Source organism: Chanos chanos, chromosome 6 (genome assembly GCF_902362185.1).
Source record: "Chanos chanos chromosome 6, fChaCha1.1, whole genome shotgun sequence".
NCBI lineage: Eukaryota > Metazoa > Chordata > Actinopteri > Gonorynchiformes > Chanidae > Chanos > Chanos chanos.
Window position 1 is genome coordinate 27,573,973 of NC_044500.1, and position 17,222 is coordinate 27,591,194.

At 43.5% G+C, this 17,222-nt stretch overlaps 1 protein-coding gene across 1 annotated transcript in view; it reads right to left on the reverse strand.

Moving 5' to 3' along the window:
- The window catches only part of nav1b (neuron navigator 1b), a 51,384-nt gene that overhangs the window by 3,627 nt on the left and 30,535 nt on the right, over positions 1-17,222 (reverse strand). The window contains exons 6-23 of the mRNA XM_030777090.1: positions 13,699-14,446; positions 12,681-13,115; positions 11,929-11,970; positions 11,678-11,832; positions 10,484-10,660; positions 9,966-10,018; positions 9,294-9,317; positions 8,757-8,834; positions 5,635-5,718; positions 4,750-4,861; positions 4,497-4,618; positions 2,553-2,731; positions 1,969-2,131; positions 1,404-1,587; positions 1,162-1,188; positions 917-972; positions 715-810; positions 387-555 (exon numbers count right to left, since the gene is read on the reverse strand). Of these exons, the coding sequence (XP_030632950.1) occupies positions 387-555; positions 715-810; positions 917-972; positions 1,162-1,188; positions 1,404-1,587; positions 1,969-2,131; positions 2,553-2,731; positions 4,497-4,618; positions 4,750-4,861; positions 5,635-5,718; positions 8,757-8,834; positions 9,294-9,317; positions 9,966-10,018; positions 10,484-10,660; positions 11,678-11,832; positions 11,929-11,970; positions 12,681-13,115; positions 13,699-14,446 (2,904 nt within the window). The remainder of the gene's footprint in view (positions 1-386; positions 556-714; positions 811-916; positions 973-1,161; positions 1,189-1,403; positions 1,588-1,968; positions 2,132-2,552; positions 2,732-4,496; positions 4,619-4,749; positions 4,862-5,634; positions 5,719-8,756; positions 8,835-9,293; positions 9,318-9,965; positions 10,019-10,483; positions 10,661-11,677; positions 11,833-11,928; positions 11,971-12,680; positions 13,116-13,698; positions 14,447-17,222) is intronic.

Sequence of the window (17,222 nt, forward strand, 5' to 3'; positions counted from 1 at the left end):
AGATAAAAAACATTCAAAGTCTTGGACAGAGAAAAAAAATCGTTCCGGAAAACACTGCTCCAGCCAAGCCACAGATTCTAATCTGCGCCACAACCAAATTAAACCAACCAACCAAATTATTTAATATACTAAATTTAATTTCATATTAATTTATTACTATTAACATGTACTATTGTTATTAAAATATTAATTGAAATATTTATTATACTGAATGCTGTAGGACAAATGATTCTACCAATATGTGGAAAGAAAAAGAAGGTGTCATTTTGCAGGTATTCTACATACTTCACAGTCATGAAAGTATTAGGCGAGTTTTATTACTTTTTTTTTTAATATGAGTTAGGTAACTGCCTGGTTGCGCCAAACGCGTCGTGTGACTGACTGACCTTTGAGGCTCACGGTGATGCAGCCCAGGCCCTTGGTGAAGCAACGTGAGGGCGGGGTCTCGGGGGGCTGGGTTCCCAGAACCCTTTTGAAGTGACTGACACTGTAGCTGTAGATTGAGTCCTGAGACAGACCCAGACTGGATGTGGGGTCCACTGTGGACAAGTAGTCCTAGAAAGGACAGAAAAGGTGAGAGAAAAAAAATGTGGGCACAGGTTTAGGTCGTTGTGACAGCATGTGTTCCCCATGTTTAGATATCAATAACCACATACTGGAACCTCCTTTTAGATCCATGTGTTCAGATGAACAATGTAATGGATAGAGACTCACCTTGAAAGCCTGGCTGATAGAAGAGTCTAGAGAAGACCAGTCAGTCCTTCCACTCATCTTAACCAAACCAATAAAAAAGTCCTGCTGCTTCACCTCCTATAGGAAAATGATGGCATCAAACGGCATGAATTACACTCAAATATTTACGTGAACAATGAGCTGAATCAAACCTGAAATGTTTAATGCAGAAAGGAAAACTCACGTCTTTAAAGACATGCTGATCGGGTATGCGAACCACCACACGCACAAGACTCTCATCTCTCTGCAAAGTTATGGCGTTGGCTTGGAGGACATCTTTCAAAAAAACAAATACAGAATCACAAAATAATATTAGTTGTACTTGTGAGCATTAGCTTATTACCCTCCAGAGTAACTCTATAATAATTTGGAGATAATTATATACAAGATGCAGAAAGTGTTGTTATTCTGCAACCCACTAACTTACACCCTGCGGGTAACACTGCTTTATTGCATCTCTGGTAATAATAAGACGTGGGAGACAAAGGGCCATAACTTTAAATGAAAAATAATAATTTAAGAACATTCAGAGATAGCTTAAGAAAGATAACAAATAACACAAACACTCCCAACTCACAACTTTATTAAATGAGCTTTTTGAACTCAGTCCTTAGTGAGGTTCCTGCTTTCACTCAGATCTACGGTGAATGCGTGCTTCTCACAGGCCTTACCGAGGTTGCTGCTCTCCGTCACACCTATGCTGAACGTCTGGCTCAGAGACGCCACAGACTGCCTTGGCGACGAGGAAGCCAATGAGGTGAGTCCTGAGGACTGGGAAGTGGAGCTTGTGGGCCGGGAGGAGGTGCCACCAGTCTTGAGCTGGTCGTTCTCAGCCTTTAGCTTCTCAACAGTCATCTGAAGCCAGATTATAATCATTTTAATAGGATTACAGTAGCATGCTCTCAGGATTATCTTGGTCTCAGTCCAGTTCTTATCCCACATTAAACTCAGCCAGTTTATATAGATTTGTATGCATTCATTGTTGAAAGGAAGCAATGAGTTAATATTGCCTGTGTTACTGAACTTGACTGAACTTTCACTATGACATTACTGAGAGGCCAGGAATTAATTTGGCCACTCTGTGAGGGCTGATAAACAAACACGAATACTTGTAACCAAGACACTTTCTAAAGAGTCTTAGCATATCCTCTCCTTAAGTTACTCCTAGACTCCTAGATATGTACTGCAACTAGAGGAGGGGGGAGCTGATTGACAGATGCTTGAGATTTCACACACCTGCATGTTTGTCATGGCTTCCTGAAGCTGCTCTAGCTGGTGAGCTGAAGTAAGAGCCTCCAGTCGGATGTCCGTTAGTTTACGTTCCTTCTCCCACAGTTCGGAGCGCAGTTCTGACACCACTTTCTCATCAGGTTCAGTGCCTTCTCCGCCCTCACACAGACTGTGGGACAGCACGTCAGATTTAATACATAATAAACCTCTCCAATGAATGAAAATATGTAAACAACAGTTTCTTAACAGACTATTACATATGCCACATTAAACAACGTTATTTTAGTGTCACCCCCTAAGAGTTAAGCATAAAGCTTAATGGTATCATTCATCCGTTCATCCGTTCATTCATTCATTCGTTCATTTGTTCATCCACTCAATTTTTTTCCTTTTTTACACAGCACTGAAGTTATGGATCCCACCCAGTAAATGCACTGTAAACTGTGTGAAATTTACACAGAAAGAGTTAAATCAAGTCTGAGAGGGTCTGTATGGTCCTTCTCTGGTGAGTGACCATGTAAACTCTCTGAGAGTGAACTTAACACTTTTGCATTCACAGTCTACAGTAAACTAAAGAAGGGGCGTCTTACCCAGAGGGCGAAGGAGAGACTGAGGGTTTAAGGGATGAAGATGGGGTTTGGCCATCATGATGTAGTTTTGGGGAGGACGGAGCGGAGGATTCTGGGGTGGCAATCTCCTCTATGTCCGCATAGGATGCAGAGAGTTTGGAGCCTTTCTTACTGAACGCCTTATTGAAGGAACTCCTCAACTATTGAAAGAGAAGAAAGCAAGGTCAACACATCGTCTTTGTCCTGTGAAAGCCTGGGGATAAGCTTTCCATCTCTGCTAAAGTCCTTGAATTTCAAATGTATAACTCTGTGCACTGCACTCCAGACAGAAGCTCTTGGCGAAATCGATGCTAAATGAGTTCACGATAAAACAAATTTTTGAACAGTTTGAGAAGAAAAGCACTAAGATCTTGATGGATATTCAAATACAAATTGTTTTTGAGGTCAAAGACTGATTTTTAATATCCAAGGCTAAAAACTTAATCTGCACTAAGAATGAGACAGCAAAGTAAACAGCTGCACAAAAACTGAGGGACATCTGCTGATCTCCATATTCAACAGTCAACTACATCATACTTTGAAGAGGATTTTTCTGTGATGCTAAACAAGATAAGCTTTGGAGTATGCTTCTATGAAATGCAAATGTCCACTGTCAGCATTTTTCATCTTGAAAAATAAAAATAGATTGAATAACCTTGACAAATGACACTGGTATTCAGTGTGTGTACACTTTATGTTTGGACTGATCAATGCTGATTATGCACCTACAATACCATAATTCCTAAGAGAGTACTTATGGGAGAAATCACTAGAGGATATATCTTCTTTATGATATGAAAAGTGAAGAAGGTGAATGTTTCATGATTAGCACAAATACAAAATGCAACTAAATAGTTTTGATGAGGACTGATGGAACCCAGCAAAATATAAAAACAAACAAACAAACAAATACACACATAAGTAAATAAATAAATACATTCATACGTACATACATACATACATAAATATTTAAAGAAAATTTTGTTTTTTACACAGTGACTGAGAAGACAATGAATGTGGACCAGCAGTCAGCAGAAAATCATGGGCCATTTTAACATGTTTAACAAACTCATTATTTTGTCAAAGTATCTCTTTCATTCAATAAGAATCGCCACATAATATTTGATTCTGCCTAAATTAGAGATTCAGTGCGCAGTGAACAGCCACATAGACATTTGGACATCAGTTCAGCATGAATGGGTCAAATGAAACTAAACAAAAATATTAGATCTCTAGAAGTTTTTTCATCAGATTGTCCTTGTTCCTAAAGAGGGAGGAACTTTGAAGTTTATTTCCAGTTTATTAAGTTTATTAAGTGTTTTCCAGTTTATCAAGTACCAGTTTATTTTACGTAATACACCGGTACTTATGACATGTGATTGTGTCTTATTGAATGAAACTCTCATGAACTGTCTAGGAAAGCAACTTTTCCAAAGACCATTAAAGTATGACTCAGTGGCATGGCTGGTAAGAGGGGGTTAGGGGAAAAAAGGTAGGGGAGTTAATGGTTGGGAGTTGGTTGTTGATTAATCCACTCACCTCATAGACCTGAAAGAGGGAGCAAGGAGGCATGGGAAAGAGATCAGAGTCATACTTCATGTCAGATTTTGGAACTGGCACGTCTCCAAAGCAACAGCAAGCATAAGCACACGTACAAATAAGGGCAGAACACTCCACTGACAGAAATCACAGCCATGGGGTTCATAATCCCACTAAACACAACTCAAACTGACTGCATCTCCTTTATGAGAATGCTGCTTAGTTTGGTCTTTCGATCATGGGGTAAATCGGAAATGCTAATAGGTCACATTGAGCTGGGGTTTTTTAGTCTTATTTCTTATTTGTAGTTTTGTAGTTGTTTGAATTGTATGGCCGTATGTCTGCGTTTTTCTTTTTTCCATTTACTACACCTCCCCCTGTTCTCACCCAGCTCTTCTTTTTCTTCTTCTTGGCGTCCTGCTCCTTCAGGCTGCCCATGCTGGAGTGGCTGGTAGTGCTGTTAAGGCTGGAGATACTCTCTGAGGAGTTCTGCCTGTTGATCTGCAGCTCTGGGGACACAAAGAAGTGAAGGTCAACACTGGTGACAGGCACTGTGGCCCGCAGGTTCCCGTCAATGACTCTGCCGCTTCACCACAGTAACAGAAAAGTGTCAAGACACTGGGAGACGTAGATAGCTAACCTTTGGGTGTGACGTCAGGGCTGTTCAGAGCACCCTGGATAATGGCTTGAGCCTCAGTGTTCTTGGTCTTCAGGATCTCAATCGTCTCTCTCAGGTCCAACAGCTCTGAGTCCTGCAGCAAATTAAAAGGTCACAATGCTTTGATCTAATCCTGTTCATCAGGAAAGACCATCACCACATACTGATTCTAGCCAAACACACACAGAGGAGCTCAAACCCTAAGGTCATCATGAGATATTTTATCCAACATTCAGATGACACTATCAGTCACTATTACTGAGACCTGTGAGTAGGTCTGTGTTAGATGTTTTGACTGTAGTTAGTCATATTAATTTTATTTAAAGACTCATGATCATGTTTGTCCTGTCAGTACTATTTATTGACACACTGTGTGGTTACTGCGGTTACAACACATAAATATGAAAAATACCTGCATGGAGCAGACAAAAAAATATCTTCTCATCAGAATGAAATCTGAGAACTTTTCGCAACGTGACAGCACTCTGAACTGAGGATACGTTAATATGTAAAGAGATTTCGGCTGCTGACAGCATGGCTACAGTAATGAGATGAGAAAAAGTGTCGTAGTGTTGGTGTCCTCTCAAGACTTGATGGACAGTGCTAAGTGACTGGTAAATATTTGACCTCGTCACCAGCTCGACCTTTGACCTGTGTTTCAGCTCCTCCTCAGACCGTTTCCATAGTTCTTCCAGAGGGGGTTTATCCCAACATTCAGACACACATCATAAGACTCCAGTTACAGGCTTGTGCTAATTAAATTTTTCCAAACAGTATTAAAGGTTACCCAAAAACTGTCCTCTGACACTTTTCTGTAATATCAGTCATCCAGAAATTCTTTGAGGTAATGTAAATAAAGTAAATTACCTTCTGTTCAGAACTGACTGAGAGACTCTGCAACCGTGAAGTCATAAGAGCCAGGCTCTGTTCAAATGCAGCCACCAGGTTCGCCTGCAGATACACACACACACACACACACACACACACACACACACACACACACAGGAATGAGTGAGTCACACAGACAGAGAACAACATCCATTAGACGTCATACACACACACACACACACACACACAGGCTCACACACATGTGTGTGTCCATCTGGGCCGGGAGAGAGGGATGGAGAAGGAGGACGGGTGTGATGATGGAGAGCTGTGGGAAATGACGGGTAGAGGAGCGGCGTGAGAAGAAGATGACCTGGATGCTGAAAGGACAAAAACATGAGGTCTTGTGTCGGATCACACACAGCTTCCTACACAGATCGTGTGTGTGTGTGTGTGTGTGTGTGTGTGTGAGAGAGAGAGAAAGAGAAATGATTCTGTCCAAAGAAAATGCTGTTCTGTCATGCCACAGCTTTGAGTCCCCATGATTCACAGCATGCTAGTGTGTAAAAAAACTTTAGGCTATCATTTGCATTTGTACTTATGAACCAAACTATTTGTGCGTGTGTGTGTGTGTGTGTGTTACGGGGCTGCCTGTGAGACTATTTCTGCTAGTTGAGAACTGCAGAGATTAGCGACTATGTTAGAAGAAAAAAAGTAAAACCATTAACAGGTGTCCTGATGGGTTTGAGAGACCTGACAGCCACAGAGCGACAAACAGGAGACAAGCCCCATTAACGAACTGCCACATCATCGGTCAGCGTCGGGCAGGCCTGCAGAGGGGGGAGGGACGGGGCAGTATCATGCAACAACGACGAAAAGAGGCTTGGAAGCAACAGTCCAACAAACCTGGCCTGCCTGCTACGGCCAGCAGCACCGAGTGCAGCACGGGTCACACACACCGCGACCAGTCAGACCAGTGAGACCAGTCAGCCAGAACCAGGCGAAGACACCGGCCAGGGAGAGAGGGACAGTGGTATTAGGGCAGGGCTCACACTCTTTTCACACACACATGCAGACTTGGGATCAGCCTGAATAGTCAAATGTGACATTTTATGTCTTTTCACACACCATCACAAACCTTGAAATAACTTTGCTGCTGATTTATTTTGTATAGCAAGATTAAACAATTTAAAAAATACAGTCAATATATACCAATACAGTAACATAATATTCTATAGTTTTGGCTGAACCCAGATCTGCAGAAAATCCCAGATTAATGGAAAAATAAGCCGTAAAAGCTGCTAAAAAGGTGCGTTAGTAGGGTGTGGCAATAAGCAGACGAGGTTATCTTTATAGGGATTGGTTAGATTAAAGACCTGGCTCCTCCTACTGTCAGTCACACACAGATGAAGATCAGAACAGAAAACAAAAATTCAGTTTTGTGTATCAACTGAAATGATTAATGAAATGAAATAAAACTGAAACGCTGTGGTTTTAATGACAGAAGCCCTACATTTTGTCATTTTCTTTAACACATCTGTCCTCAGTCACATGATGCATTCAGACAACACAGCCTTTTGACTTTCTCTGAGATGAGCTTAGTAAAACTCTCTGTTAAGAAACTTCACACACTCACAAATGAACCAGTGACCCAAAAGACTGCAGAAAACTGCTCTCTCACTCACTGCATAAACTCAATGCACATATGGATTCAGAAATCATGCCCACAAGATCATGGTGAATTTCCACTCACTGGGCCTTTCACATTGCTTTGTTGGCAGAAAGAAATGAAATAACTTATGATTAAATTATATTGTGTTTTCCTTTGATCAATACCATCTTCACGTGACATTGTCTTGACCTTAACTTGAGAAGTTTGGGCAAACCAATTAGCTAACAGATGTTGATTTACAGTGCCCAAATGGCTTGGGTAAATTTCATTTGGGGATGGATGAAAACCAAGTTTTTCAGTCACACATTTAATACCATTAGGAAACTCCATAAATGTCAAGTGAAATGCAGGACTTTGTCCCAGACTCGCTAGCCGTTTGACTGTGGAACAGAGAGAGAGAGAGAGAGGGAGAGAGTGAAACGCTGAGAGAGAGAGAGAGAGAGAGAGAGAGTGAGAGAGAAACAGAGAGAGAGAGAGAGAGGGAGAGAGAGAGAGAGAGAGAGAGACAGAGAGCGTGAGAGAGACAGAGAGAGAGAGAGAGAGAAAGAGAGAGCAAGTGAGAGAGAGAGCGAGAGAGAGCGAGAGAGAGTGAGAGAGACCAAGCGAGCGAGAGAGAGAGAGAGAGAGAGAGAGAGAGAGAATGAAAGAGAGAGATTGCAGTTTCAGAGCTATGGTGCGCTGTCTGTCTGCAGTGGACACAGTGATAAATCTTCCCCAGTTTTTATCACTTCATCAGCGTGGGGCTCTGGCCAAAACCTCCCCCATCCAGTGACCCAGACAGGAAGACATACACTGCAGGGAAAACAACAGCACTGCAGCCTCACAAGCACTGACTAACCTCCTCATGACAGACGGGACAAATGCTCTGGTCTAACCCAATAATGAAGGTATGAGGTGGAGGCAAAAGGCCTGCTAAATAAGGGAATGAGAGAAATGAAATGTCTTTGTAACAGGAAACAGGCAGAGTGAAGTACATACATATGGTTTCTGTAACAAAACTTGTGCTTGGACAAATGGATGAAACATCAACTTATAATGTATATGGTGTCAATAAGGTGTAATAAGAACACTGAGTGACAGAGTGTATGAATTCCCAACAGTAAAGGAAGATGTTAATAAAATAGATTCAACATGCACCATCTGTCTCCACAGCCCACTTGGTTTCTGGATGCGTCTGTACTGAGCTCACTGACGAAGGTGGCAAAGGTGGTAATGGTTACAGACTGTTGTGAACAGATTAAGAATTGGTGGTGGAGGCTGGAGTGTGTGGTTATATGAACAGCAAGAAAAGCAACGTTGGGATCAAATAAGTGTGTGCGTGTGTGTGTATGTGTGTCAATGTGTCTGAGTGTGTCTGAGCGCGCGCGTGTTTATGTGTGACTGTGTGTGTTTGTTTGTGGGTCTAAGCTTGTGTGTGTGTGTTGGTCTGGACGTGCATAGGCAGAGAATGGCTGTAAGAGTAAAGGCAGTTGGAGTGTGTTGTTGTACGTACATTGGCAGACAGCTGAGTGGTCAGATTAGCCACCTTCTCCTGAGAGGACTCCAGCTCCCGTCTGAGTTTACGGATTTGCTGTGGATGGAGAAAAACTCTGAGTCAGTGGATGCACACATCTCATCAAACTCTGTACAAAGGCCATTACCATCACCATTCCTCTACAACACAATGCAACGCTTAGAAAAGCCAAAAATAACCATTTCCAAATTCATGTGCTTTACATTTACAACTATTCTGGGTAATTTTTTAATGATCATAGACCTGTTTTCTGTTTGCACAATTTAAATATCACTGATTGGATCAATAGAGTGGAAAAAAAACATTTCGGGAACAATCCTGACTAATAGAGGAGGACAATGGGGGGGCCAGGGTAAGACTAGACGAGAGTGTGGAGTGGACAGGCTGTCAGTACCATCACAGTGTCCCCTGAGGACACCCTGCCCTCCACAGTCTGCACAAACTTGACCAGAGCAGTTAAGGTCACACCGAAGAAAGGTGACAGGAAGTGATGAAAGGGAGAAAGGATAGACTTACCTCTCCCTGCATTCTCTCCTCGGTCTGAGAGCGCACGAACAGAAACGGAGAAAAAACACGGTAGAGAGGTTGAGTGGGGTCATAGGAGAAGCAGTAGCTGAGGACAGGTCAGGACACTTAATGCCATCTATAAAATGATGGCCCTCTATAGATATTATATGTACCTTAGTGATGGAATATAGACCTGATATGTGTGTATCATGTGTTGAAGAGGTCAGTAAACACCAGCAGTTGCAAAAGACACTCATCTGCTGACGCCAGAGTTCACCAGAGGTCGAGATTACTGTAAACATTAGGGTCATGAACCCTTCTGTCATGTCTATCATCCTGACTGTGACCCCGTCGCATGTCTGATGCCATACTGTGAAAAGAAATCTCTTATGTTCCTTTCTTTCCAGAAGCTCCTCTGTTGAATATGAGCAACTACACAGTCAAACTGCATCAGTTTAAGACTGTGATGAAAATAATGTCCTATTCCACAGTTCAGATGTGAATGCTAATTATGAGTCCCTTAATATTTAGTTGCAATTTTTTTCTCGAATCTAATATCTTAGTGAGTTTATCTGAGTTGCTACACTGCTCTCTGGTCAGAAAAAAAAATAATTTCGGTATGTTGCAGGGGTGCTCTCTTCCAATGACACTAGACAGCAAACAGTAAAAATATCAACTTACAGACGAATAGTTTGATGAGGCATTGGATGCTAAGGACAGGACAGATCCATGAACTAAGAGAAGACAAACACAGAGAGATTAATATGAAAGGCATTTCATACCACTGCTATATCACAACATCTCAGAGATGCATTTACAAAGCAATGATGCTATTTGATCTGCGTCAACCTGAGAATTTGTCGCTTTAACACAATTCTAAGTAAACTAGGTCAACTCGTGGGACACACACTGGAGCCACATACTGCTGATCCAAAATAAAAGGAGAATCTAGTGCCCACTTACTGGGAATGAGCTACCTGCACATTCTGAGAAAAGCAAAACTTAATATGCAAACAACAGTGGATCTGCATGACAACGCAGTTTGCAGATGATATTTATTGGGCTTATGTATCTTCCGATTATATTTAGGTCAAAGCAATGTGCATGTTAGCATTTTAGCATTCACAGATGTTGTGGAGACCACAGCAGAGGGAAGTGATTTAGGAACCAGTGTCTAGAAGGTTCTAGAGCGCTCTCACCATCCTCGCCGGGCTCACGGAAGGATCCGGAGCGCATCATGCTCTTGGGCCGGTCGGCCAGCGTGAGAGCGCTGCCCACAGGCGAGGTGCTGTACAGGTCGTAGGCAGCGTCATTGGTGGGAATACTGTTGGAGCGGCTGATCCGTGGGGCACTGCCCACATTTGGGATGGGGGCAACTGTGGGAATTATGAGATTGTCTTTAAAAACAAACACAGACAAACAGACATATAATTGCAAATGCTGATACACACAAATGTGCACATACATACACACACACAAACCCAAACACACACACACAAACATACACACACACACAAACACACACACACACATAAAAAAAAAATCATATACACACACAAACACATACAGATGGAAATGCTTGTGCGCACAGACACGCACACACACAAATGTATGTTCAGTAGGAGCTTGCGTCACGTCCTGATGACTCAGTGTAAAAAGACACTTTGGTGATCGTCCCAGTGATAAATATAGGAACACTGCAGCTGCACAATCTTCACTATCAATTATCAAACCCTTCAAACCTGGCAGCCCTGTACTGTCCTTTCGCTGGATACTCTCACAGCCAAGCAGCAATCAGGTAAGTCTAATGAATTACTTTATCCAAATGATTACACAGCTTTAATTCAGACTTGATCAGGGCCATTCAGGGGAACTGAGAGGAGAACAGAAAGAGCCACTAATTCATTCATTCAATGTTTCTTTACAGTGAGCGCCTCAACACTGCGCCTTAAGGAAAGTTGACTAATACCAGATTACCATGCTAAAAAACAATCTTTACTGTTTATTACAGAGCAGAATCCTGTCTCTGGCTTCATCATGTAGCATGTCTTACTGGCACAGGGGAGAGATTCTGTGTGTCAGAGTTACAGGCATAGGGCAAGCCACAGCTCCCCCTGGAGTAATGTGGGGTTAAGTGCTTTACTAAAGTCATGCACAACAAGCACCAGGAATAAGAATTAGTCACTCTCCAGAAAATGGTCAGTTTTCTCCAAAAGTAAGGGATCTAAACCGTGACAATCTGATCACTGCAGTTAGGAATGTGGAAAGACATAAAGCTTAAGTTTTATGTCCTCTCTTCTCATACGCCATGACTGGACCGCCAGCTGAGAGGGGTAGGTGTGCTGGCAGGATGTGCCCTCCTGCTGCCTGACTCAAAGGACCAGATAACTCACCCACGTTGGTGGGCGGGGCTTTGCCAGGGAAGGGCGAAGCCACGTGGGTGGGAGAGGGGAGCTGCGGTGGACTCTCTGATTCCGTCAGGCTCACGATGTTGTGCGAATGACGCCGTTCTTTCACCTCCCCTTCTGACTGACTGCTGCCATAGCGACTGGAGGAAAAAAAAAAAACAGCAGGAGTCAGGCCAAACAGTACAATGCGAATCAGATAAAAAACACACAGAGATGTTTAGACAAAAGGAGCATACCTCAGTCCTTTCTTGGGTAAGGTGTTCCTATCAGTTTGTAAACTGGGAGAGGCAGAGAGCAACACACACAGAACTGTGAAAACCTTACCCAATGCCAAAAAAAAAAGTCTTAACGTTACACAGATGCTTTCATTATGGGAGGTCTTCCAGAAATGGTTTATTCTGCAGTAGTGTACAAATAGCTCATCTGCACACAATACAGTTACATTAAGGTCTCTGTTCCCCTCAGTCATTCTCTCTACGAACCAGCAGGGGGCGCTTCTCATACGGTAAAATCAACAGGGCGTGTTTTAGCATTTTAATACATGTCCAAGTTAACCAGTACTTTCATTGCTCCAGTACAGCTCTATAGAGTTTCACAGTCCTGCTGCAGGAATAAATGATTAAGGACTGTGAGGCATCACAACACACTGTATTCACTAAGAGTATGGTCCTGCAGTTTTATCATTTTTTTTCATAATTTTTTGAATCTATAATTTTGATGTAATCTTGGCTATTGGTCATGATGTCTGACAGGCTTTCAGCTCCTTGAGACTGACAAAAAAATTCCTCACACTCAAACTGCACTAAAACTGCAATGAATCTTCAAAAATCTAAAAATGGGATCTCATTGGCATGAAAACCACATCTAGAGATGGTGGTGGTGGTGGTGCTGGTGGTGATGGTTGGGGTGGGGGGGGGGCACATTACCCATAAAAAAAAGAAACAATTCTATCTTACACCCCTCAATTTGGTCCTCAAACTTGACCCACCTGTCAGAGAGGGTGACAGAGGTCCTGCTGCCTGCCCCCCAGGTCCCCGCTCCTCTGTTCTCCTCATGGTCAGGCAGGAGGCGCTGCTCCATGCTAGCTGGCACACTCATTTGGAGAGGCAGGGATTCCATGCTGCGGTGCATACCCGACATCTTGGGATAGAGTGGTGGGGAACTGCTCAAAGACAGGGCCTGACCAGAGAAACAGCCGGGGGAATCGATGTGAAGGACGGGGGCCGGGCTCGGGGTCAGGCGAGGGGCCACGGGGGTACGAGTTGACCCTGCCAGGTCCTGGAGCTTGGAGAAGGGAGGAATTTTAGGCGGCAGGTCCTGAATAGCCACACAGGAGTCCAGACTGTTGGAGTTGAGTTTGTCCATGTGAGCCAGGTTGGGGGGGCGTCCCAGAGACTTTGTGTTCAAAATCCTAAAAATACAACAAGAGGATGAGGATGAGGAGGAGGAGGAGGATGAAGAGTCATGCAGGATAAAACCTGCTGCCAGATCTTTCCGGAAACACCAGAGAGGTTATTCAGTCCATGAATAAAAAAGTAAAACAAAACGAGACTGTGCAAGACTTCAAAAAAAGAAAAAAAACCTTTCAGAACTATGTGTCTCGTTGCTGCCTTTAAGGATTCATTTTAAATTATTCAAAGGCTGAGGTTACATAAAGAAGAAAGTAATCAGATGCAACTACAGATGCAACCTCAACAACCGCTTTCAAAATTCATTTTTCATATCTTTCATTTTCCCCCCATCAGGCTAACTTTAAATGGCCATGTTACTGTCAATTTTTTTATTCTTAAAAATTACACAAACCATCTGTTCACTTCAACGCACAAAGATTTTTTTGTTTATTTATTTTTAGTCTGGCAAATGATGGTGATCTGCACTACACAGAAATGACAGTTGTTCGTGAGTCCAGATTTGCCCTGAGGACAGTGGGGATTCTGGGTAAAGTTAAAGACAGTTCCCAGTGTTAACTGATGTGGTCCACACTACAGCCATAAAGATCATACCTCTGAGTGGTTGGAGAACTGAGTTCTGGGTATTTGCTGGAGCTCGCCCTGCGGATGCCTTGCATTTTAAGTCCCGCCTCCCCACAGCTCTCCGACTGGCTGTCCGTCGTCAGAGATCCACTCTCCAGGTCTGCCTTGGCTTTAGCCCGCTCTTTCTCTTTCTCCCTGTCAGTCTGGTTCACAGGCCCCGCGCTGGCGGGTCTGCTGCCTGCTTTGGTGGGTATGGGCTCTTTCCCCCGGGGGCCTGCTGTGGGCATGGACACAGGTTTCAGCGCGAGCAGGCTGGCATCGATGGTGCTGCTCACGGGCCGAGAGGCGGGCCGGCCTGTCAGGCTCATGGCGTTGGACTTGGCGGGTCGAGGCAGGCTGCGGTACTGGATGCTACTGCGAGCGTTGGGGGACAGGAAGCCTTGTTCTCCGTTGGTGGCATCCAGGCTGTTCTTACGCCCGGCTCCTGTCCCTCCACCCACAGGCTTGATAGGGATGCCCGAAGACTTGGGTGTCTTGCCAACAGTGGCCGAGCCACTGGAAATAGTGGCGCCCCCTGCAGTCAGGACAGTGGCAGTACCAGTGGCAGGAGTGGGCTTCTTGTAGCCGAAGGAGCCTCCTGCAGAGGGCTTAACCAGACCTGAGGGGGGCTTGCGGTTCTCTCCCCCATCCCGTCCCGCGTCTGAGCGTGAGCGCTGCAGTCCAGATGCCTTCACAGTCATCTTTACCTTATCCATCGGCTTAGAGTCCCCTTTAGGCACTGCTGAGAGAGAGAGGTACACATACACGCACGCATAAACATGTGCGCACATACGCACATACACACACACACACACACACACAGACACACACACACACACACACACACGTCTAACTCAGTCTTTAAATACAAAATAAACTAACAGCAAACATATGTTTCTCCATGTCACTGCAAGATTTACTGCATTAACAGGATGGATGTTCAATCCATTATTCCAAATATCTGCTCTACCAATATAAAAGAGATGAGAGGACGAGGGAATAGACAGATGGAAGTTGTAATGTAGATAGCATGAATCAGATCCATTGAAGTTTATGTGCACTATTGAAGTTTAGAAATTCACAGGGATGACAGCCCCAAAAGATGATGAGTCAGCAACATCCTTATCATCATCATCAACTGACACTTTTATCTCTGCTCTTCTGTTGTATGTCTGAGTGGTGTGTGTGTGTGTGTGTGTGTGTGTGTGTGTGTGTGTATGTGTGTGTTGTATGTGTGTGTGTGTGTGCGTGCATGCGTGCACATGCACATGTATGACTACACCTAATGACAATGCAGACAGTTTTCTGTGGTCAGAGACAGATCTGAAGCTAAAGAGGCGAGTACTCATACACACTCTCACATACTCTCATACACACGCACACGCGCACGCACAGAGGGAGGCCTGAAGGTATGACATCATTCGCTGTCATCACTCTTTTCACAGCTGTGTGTTAGAGACAGATGTGATCAAGGCTTCATGGCTGAGTCAAGTCACAGACGTCTAAACACACAGGGCATGAGTCACGTTACGACATGGTTAACCAGCAACATCTGGATTTGCTTCAATTCAAACATGAAGGCAGAACGTGACTCAACCAGATCACACTCACTCGTATTGGCTAAAAGTAGTTAGTATTAATGCTGCGGGTCTTCAATTGTAAGTTGGCAGACGCAGGAATGCTTATATGAGCACCAAAACAATACGGCCAAGTCAAACCATCAGGAAAAATAACCTCCCCGCTGTCTTCCTCTGGCTAGTTTCTCAATCCACATACAGCCCGTAGGCTAATAGTCATTATGATAATAGTCTGATTTCTTTGTGTGGCTTTATGGAAAGCTGTTAAAAGCAGGGACAGTGAACCGCACCATTGCACTCTGTTCTGTTCATCATCTGAGTCTTCTGATTAAGTAGATTATTCAATGGCTTTTTTACGATGCTCACTGGACCAGTGCGCTCACTGCGGGCTCACAGTTCCGGAAGGGTTCGGTTCTGCCCACCCTGAGACGGTGAGTGTGAGACTTCAGTTCTCCTCTTAGAATCTGCAGCTGTACGTTACTGGAACTTCCAGCTTATAGAAGGAGCAGACAAGAAGCGGCAATTTGTTAAAGCAATGCTGCCAAACAAAAAAAAGTGATCCCCTCTACTGCCGGAGAATGATAATACAAATGCCTCACACAAAAAGCATGAGAGACTAGTTACACTGAACATTGCTACAAAGAACAATGTTCTGGAAAACTGTAAATGCCATTAGATGTATGTAAGATGCTCCGTTTCATATATCAGAGGTCAGTGGGGGGAAACATAAACTTAATACAAAGCCAAAATATGCAAACTAAAGCAGAATTCGGTCTGTAATCCTCATAATAGCTGTTTTCATTCTTCACTTATCTCAAAAGGATAATTATGGCTCAAAGAGACTGAGCTCAAAGAATATCCAAAAACAACAGAGTGGGAAAAGCAAAAGAAGGGCTTTGCAAAACTGTAGCTTACACTCTGCAACATCTGGACTACCAAATGCTAATTCTGTGCTAACGCTACTAATTCTGTTCTCCCTTCTGTTTTTAGAGGCAAGTTTCTCTCCAACTGGTGATGTGCCACTGAAAACAAAACAGTGCAAAACAGTACTACACGACAGCACCTCAACCCAGTCCACGTATCTTGCTGTAACACGTATCTGTGAGTGGTTTATCAAAAAGGCCATTTTACATGGTGGGTATCGCTCTTCGGCTAACAGCGATGGATGCTACGCTGACATTTATAAATGTCATTTGGGTCCACCAGCACAGCGCAGAAAGGTCAGAAAAACGTCACGAGATAGCTTTCATTCACAGTTCAACTTGCCAACGTGTGACAGAGCGGCATTGCACTATCCATCCAAACAACATCTTTTATCAGCATCTTTTACCTTTTAAATAATGAATGGTCTTCAAATGAGACAAAACAAAGAAAGGGAAAAAAATGAAAAGAAAGAAAAAAAAAACACATCATGAGACAGTTTGGGGTAGTAATAATTCTGTGCTGTACTCTGTATGTGAGGGTTGGCTGGATTTTCTCTCTGGTTTTTTCTCTAAAGCTGATCTCTAATGCTAATCAGCGCCTGGCCTGAGTCTAGGAAAGCCTTCCTCTGCCTTATTCCATTATCACACAGCTATCTGCTGAAGAGACGCTTTACACACAAGGCCACCACATACGCTTCTCATTTACTGTAGGTTATGAATAACTAGTGTGGCTGACAAAACAAGCTAACAAATAGATTTCCTCCACTTGGCCCTCCCCATTCCATTTCTCAAATGGTATTCGTTCACTCTTAGCACAGGATCCTTTGGTTAGAGGTATGTACTCTAAGGAACAAAAAGCTCTTTGTGAACAGATGGAGGGAGGGAGAGAGGAAGCCTCATGAGGAAATGAGAGAGATCATTCCTCATGTTTACATGTTTGCATGTTGCCATCTCCAGTGATGGTGCTGATTTGCCCTTTTACTTTGCCGTTCTCTGTCCCAACATCATAACCTTCCTG